The 7,168-nt window shown below is 28.5% G+C and overlaps 1 protein-coding gene across 1 annotated transcript; it reads left to right on the top strand.

Annotated features, from left to right (window-relative positions):
* The first annotated feature begins 829 nt into the window (after nucleotides 1–829).
* LOC127243982 (caffeoylshikimate esterase-like) lies at nucleotides 830–5,068 on the top strand. The gene is made up of 2 exons (XM_051264249.1): nucleotides 830–1,572; nucleotides 4,561–5,068. Exons 1-2 carry the CDS (start codon nucleotides 919–921, stop codon nucleotides 4,906–4,908), a joined length of 1,002 nt encoding a protein of 333 aa, XP_051120206.1. The 5' UTR covers nucleotides 830–918; the 3' UTR covers nucleotides 4,909–5,068.
* Nucleotides 5,069–7,168: the final 2,100 nt, after the last annotated feature.

Below are 7,168 nucleotides of genomic sequence, written 5' to 3'. Positions count from 1 at the left end.
TCAAATTAAACACCTATTTTTTATTTTTATATTATATTAAAAATCAATTTTACGTTCAAAATATCACATCAATACCTATTTATATCACATCATACAACTATTCAAATTCAAATTTTTTACTATTTAAATCCCAATTCAAAATCCAAACCCCCAAGACAAATACACCCTGAGTATTTTTGGATTTTTGCACACTCCGGGTGTGTTTGTTTGGGAATTTGGATTTTGAGTTAAGATTTTAATAGTGAAATATTTGAATTTGAATAGTTGTATGATGTGATGTTTTAAATATAAAATTGATTTTTAGTATCTCTCCGTCCCACTTCTCATGTCCACATTTTCATTTCCGTCCGTCCCACTTATTTTGTCACTTTCCTTTTTTAAAAATAATTATACACTTTAATCTTATTTTTAAAAATTTAATTTTTAATTTTAATTATACTAATAAATTATTTTAATCTTAATCTATAATTACTTTTATTATACGATAATTATTTTCACTAATATATTTTTAATTATTTACTAATTATACCATTTATAAATTTCCGTATCTAGAGTAACGTGATCAAATTATCCAGAACAAAAAAAATATAATATAAAAAGTAAAAAATAAATATTAAATTTAATTTTTTAGGAGAAAAAATTTTGATAAACAGTGGGAGTGGAAGTTGAAGAAAGTCTCCCAAACAAACACACCCGAATTCAAGTCTTCAACCTCAGTCTCACACCAATATAACCGGAGAACACGATGTTACAGTGCACCCGCGCGCAGGGAATAATAACCCAACCCCATCAACAAATAATGCCTTGTACCCAACCAACCCAAGTAATTCACATAATAAATGCAACGCCCATTCTCACCATCTTCACCCCAACTGTACTCTACAGAACAGAACCTTCCAGACCTCCAATTCCCCTTCCATGGCGAAATTCAAGCATCCAATCGCCGAAGCCAGCGAGACCAGTCCGTTCGGCGCGCTTACCGCCGAAGAATTCTACGCTCGCCACGCCGTCGTCCACGGCTCCGCCTACATCACTAGCACCAACCAGAATCTGAAGCTCTTCACGCAGTGGTGGATTCCGGCGGCGGCGGCGGAGGTTAACGGCGTCGTCTGCGTGGTCCACGGATTCACCGGCGAATCGAGCTGGTTCGTGCAGCTGACCGCCGTTCACATCGCCAAGCACGGATTCGCCGTCTGCGCCGTCGACCACATGGGGCACGGCTTCTCCGAGGGGCTAATTGCGCATATTCCGGCGATAGATGCCGTCGCCGACGACTGCGTGAGGTTTTTTGACGAATTCCGGTCGAGGTTTCCGGCGGAGCTGCCGGCGTTTTTATACGCGGAGTCGCTCGGCGGCGCGATTGCGCTGCTGATAACGCTCCGGCGGCGGGAGGGGACGGTGGCGCCGGCGAGGAAGTTCGACGGCGTGGTGCTGAACGGAGCGATGTGTGGAATTAGCGAGAAGTTCAAACCGCCATGGCCGCTGGAGCATTTTCTGTCGATAGCGGCGTTTCTGATACCTACGTGGTGCGTGGTCCCCACGCGCGGGTCGTTGCCCAATGTCTCCTTCAAGGTACCCCTAACGCTGTCACTTTTCGTTTCTCATAAATTAATTTAATGAGATATTTTATTTTATTTTATTTTTACAATATATAAAAAGTAGACAAAATAACAAAAATAGGCTCCTGTTTGCAAATTTGCTAAAAATATTTTTTGATTTTAATGTGTTTATTTTGTGAAAATGTTGATTTTTTTTATTTTTTATATGAGATGTATAATCGTGTATAAAATATAAAAATAATGAATATATGTAGCATATTAATATTTTTTCGAAATCGTGAGAGAAAGAAAAAAGGAAGTACAACCATCGAATCATCTATTCCCATTTCCTCGGTTTCTCCTTATCTAAATTTTTTTATTATTTTATTTACTTTCTAATTTTTCTAAAATAAAATAAAAATTATATTTTATCTCAATTTTTATTATATTATTTTCTTGTAAAAGTTATTATTTTTTCAAGATATCAAACTTACTATGGGTGTGTTTGTTTGAAGGATTTTGGTGGATTTCCACTATTCATCCAATTTTTTCCCCCCAAAAACATCAAATTAAACACCTATTTTTTATTTTTTATATTATACTAAAAATCAATTTTACATTCAAAATATCACATCAAACCCTATTTATATCACATCATACAACTATTTAAATTCAAAATTTTTACTATTCAAATCCCAACTCAAAATCCAAACCCCCAAACAATTTGGTATTTACATAATATTTAAAAAAATTTATTTGAATTTGGTATTGATTTTTATTTTGGATATCATATTTTATATTTGAATAATAATTATTTTTTGAAAAGTAACGTAAGAAATAAATTAAATTAAAATTTCATACATTATTTTTTATTTTATTTTTGAAGAAAATATTTTAATAAATAAAGCAAATGTCTAAATCATAAATTTTAATATTTGTTCATAAAATTTTATATAAAATATCATTATAAAATTGTGCTTAAACAACATCTTTTGAACATTATATTTTTAAAATATAGTAATATATTTTTTTATGATAAAATAAAAATCAAGATAGAAAAATTATGAATAAGATTTTATTAAAGATTTTTTTTTTTAAAAAAAAATGATAAATGATAAAATTATAGTTAAAAAAAATATACTCCCTCCGTCTTACTCTTCATATCCACCTTTCAATTTTCGTTCCGTCCCACTTATTTTGTCACTTTTTTTTTTTTAAAATAATTATACACTTTAATATTATTTTTAAAAATTTAATTTATAATTTTTTTAAATTTTAATTATACTAATCAATTATCTTAATTTTAATTTATAATTATTTTTATTATACGATAATTATTTTTACTAATACATTTTTTATTATTTATTAATTATACCCCTCTTAAATTTCCGTATCTACGGTAACGTGGTCAAATTATTCAGGATGGAGGGAGTATAAATTTTATTAATGTTCTCTCTCATCCATGTAACTCTATTTCATTAGAGGGAATAGAGAAAATTGGGTATAGAGGAGTTGATGCAAGAAGAACAAAGCCTACAATATTATTATAAAAATTTTCTTAGGGTGTGTTTGTTTGGGGGATTTAATTAGATTTTTACTATTCATCCAATTTTTTTCCCCCCAAAAATATCAAATCAAACACCTATTTTTCATTTTTTATATTATACTAAAAATTAATTTTACATTTAAAATATCACATCAACACCTATTTATATCACATCATACAACTATTTAAATTCAAAATTTTTACTATTCAAATCCCAACTCAAAATCCAAACCCCCAAACAAATGTTATTTATGATTTTGTAAGAATACTTTTAGGGTGTGTTTGTTTGATGGATTTTGACAAAATCCCATTATTCATCCAAAATTTTTCTCCCAAAAATATCAAATTAAATACCTATTTTTTATTTTTTATATTATACTAAAAATTAATTTTACATTCAAAACATCACATCATCACCTATTTATATCACATCATACAACTATTCAAATTCAAAATTTTTACTATTCAAAATTCAAACACCAAAACAAAAACACCCTAAGTTTAAGTGCGACTTGTTATAATCTCCGTTAAATACGAAGATGGTGTTTTTTTTTAGTATTATCTAAATCACCAATAGGTAAAATGAAATTTTATAACCAAAATGTTTTAAGCTAATTTAAAAAATCATAAGGAGTTTTTTTCCTATCTTGCCTAAAAAAGTATGATATTTTAAAGATGGTAATACTTCCTCCAAGAAATGTGTTTATTTGTACATCAGTTTTAATAAATTTGTTGCATTCGAGTGATTGTGATATAAAAAATAATACTTTTCAAAATATACGATTAAGTTACTAATGTGATGGAAAATATTTAATAAATTAAATAAGTAATAGTGATATATTTATAAATAAATATATAAGAATTATTTATTATCAATAAAAAAATATATATATATTTTGTGTGAAAAAAAATTATATATAGATTTAGTTGACGTGGTGTTATATAATAAAATTTTGTAAAGAACATAGCTGCCTTTTTAGGCACACATCTTATTTGTCTTATAAGTATGGAGAATTAAGTAATTTTTTTTGTCCTTTTAATTAACTTTTGTGTAAAAATGATTGGTCTTGTCTTTCAGGTCTGTTTCTTTACCTCAAACCACTCCCTTTTTTTATTATTTGGTCCGTACAATTTTTTTTTTTAAAAAAAAATACTATTTTTATGTTAATTTTTAGATTAATTATTATATCAAAATATAAAAAAAAAAAATTTCATTAGTGTCTTATAATACTAATAAAATAAAATTTATACAAATATAAGAATATTTTTAATATTAAAAATAATAACGCCAAATACAAATTGATAGATTGGTGATGGACGGAGGTAGTACAATTTTTCTCTTAGAGACATTCATTAAACATTACTTTAATATCAAATTCAAATCAAATTTTTTCACAAACTAATCAAAAGAAACACACAAATGTTAAAAGAAGAAACTCTTATATTTACAATGTGCCCATTTTGTCGGCAAAAAAGGAGGAGTGGAAGCGGAAGTTGGCGGTAGCGAGCCCGAGAAGGCCATTGTTGAGGCCGCGCCCGGCCACGGCGAAGGAGCTGTTGCGCGTTTCCCGAGAGCTCCAGTCGAAGTTCGAAGAAGTAAATGTTCCGTTCCTTGTGGTCCACGGAGGGGACGACGTTGTGTGCGACCCGGCATGTGTGGAGGAGCTCTACAACCGCGCGAGCAGCGAAGACAAGACCCTGCGGATCTACCCGGGCATGTGGCACCAGCTGGTGGGCGAGCCCAAGGAAAATGTGGACCTTGTGTTCGGGGAAGTCGTGGATTGGCTCGTCACTAGGGCGAAGAAAGCCCGGAGCCGTGGCTGAGCCGAGGCGGCAGGCGGCGGCGGAGTGAGTGGTGGTGGTGGAGAAGATTGATGGGTTTGTATGTAAGTTTGTTGTGAGGGATTATATATGATGTATTTTCTCATCAAATATTCAATAATTAATTTATGCATGAAATAAAAGTATTTAATTTTCCTGTGAATTTGTTTAAAGGATTTTCTCCAAAATGTATTATTTATAAAATAAATTTTTTCCTAAATATCAAATCAAACACTTATTTTTTTTCTATATTATTTTAAAAATTAATTTTATATTTAAAATATCAAATCAACACTTATTTACTCTGTCCCATAGTATGGGTATGCTACTTATTTACTCTGTCCCATAGTATGGGTATGCTATTGTAATGCGAGAATTTAGGTAAAATATAATTAACAAGTAATTAAAAAAATATATTATTAAAAATAATTATATATTAAAATTAAGATATTTATATAGTTTAATTAAAATTAAAATATTTTAAAATTTAAAATTTAAAATATGATTGAAATATATAATTATACTTCCAAAAAAGAAAAGACAAACATAAAATCCAAACTCCCAGACAAACACACAATTTTTTGTTACAATTTTTTTAAGTTGTGGAAATCACAGTCGCTACCCGAAAGTGCGCATTGGATAAACTCCTAACCGAACTTAATACCTTGCATACCAGCCGAAAAAAAGCAAATCACATTAGGCGAGGCTAAGGAGTTTCCTTTATATGTATTTAAGTTTTTTCTTTAATATTTTATAAATACAATTTATAAAATTATTTTTTATAAAAAATAATGACAAAATATTTAATAAAATTATATCACATTGTGCTCAAATTAAAATTAGCAAGGTTATATTGAATAAAAATAAATATATAGTATTCCCTCCGTTATTTGTTAAGTACATATTTTATTACTCCATCCGTTCCCAAACAATAAAGACATTTGTACCTTAGAATTAAAGAATAATAATATTATATTGACAGTGAGTTTAAAAACGTTTCTAAAAGACAAAAATATCCTAACTTCATATAATTATCGTGAAAAAAGTTGAAATAATATTATAAAAAAGTGAAAAGTTAGTTATTAAAAAAAATGAGACTATTGTTTTGAGAAGGACAAAAATAACAAAATTGGACTATTGTTTTGAGATATAAGGACTATTTTTTATTGTTCAAATACAAAATATTCATTTTCATGAATCTTACTACACATTACAAATATCATCATATTTATACTTATTTACATAATAATTTCACATTAACTTGACACATCATATGGTAAAACAATCTTTGCATATTAAACTATCACCGACTATTACTAAAATACAATATTTATTAAATTTCGTACGAGCAAAATTGTTTATAATATATGGTTTGGAAACTTTATAATTCTCTTTATATTTTAAAAATGCATGAAGCTAAGGGTGCGTTTATTTGAGGAATTTTGCCAAAAATCAATTATTCATTCAAAATTTTCCCAAAAAATATCACATCAAACATCTATTTTTCACTTTCTATATTGTTCTAAAAATCAATTTTACATTCAAAACATCGTACAATTATTCTAATTCAAAATTTTTACTATTCAAATTTCAACTAAGCCTCCAAACAAACACACCCTTGTATTTCGAAAAACACAGCATATACAATTTTTTTTGTAAATCATGTGTAATAGCATTTCTAAAACAAAGGAAACTTCTTACAATTTTCAGAGTCACAAACAAGAATGATACCACCTCCCTTCCGCTAAAAAGTTATCTTTTAATATTAATTAAAAAAAAAAGGACAAAAATACTTTTAGGGTATGTTCTTTTGGTGGATTCCCCAGATTTCTACTATTTATCCAATTTTTTTCCTCCAAAAATATTAAATCAAATATTTATTTTTCATTTTTTATATTATACTAAAAATCAATTTTACATTCAAAACATCACATCAATACCTATTTATATCACATCATACAACTATTCAAATTCAAAAATTTTACTATTCAAATCTCAATTCAAAATCTAAACTCCAAACAAAACACATACTATGTCTTATAATATAAATATAATGACATTTGTATGAAAAAAATTATACAAATATAAAAATATTTTTAATTTTAAGTATAATAAAGCAAAAACTAAATGTAATTCTTTTAGCCGGATGGAGGGAGCACAATCTTTCTAAACCACTTACAAATTATGAACAATTTTTCCTAAATAAATAGTAAAAACAACAGCTTGAAAACACAACCAAACAATCGTCGTGCATACATTTAAA

The sequence above is a fragment of the Andrographis paniculata genome, unplaced genomic scaffold, assembly GCF_009805555.1.
Source record: "Andrographis paniculata isolate CXL003 unplaced genomic scaffold, ASM980555v1 Contig98END, whole genome shotgun sequence".
Taxonomy (NCBI): Eukaryota; Viridiplantae; Streptophyta; class Magnoliopsida; order Lamiales; family Acanthaceae; genus Andrographis; species Andrographis paniculata.
Note: the sequence above shows the minus strand (reverse complement) of the source record. Positions and strands in the feature narration are given on the sequence as shown.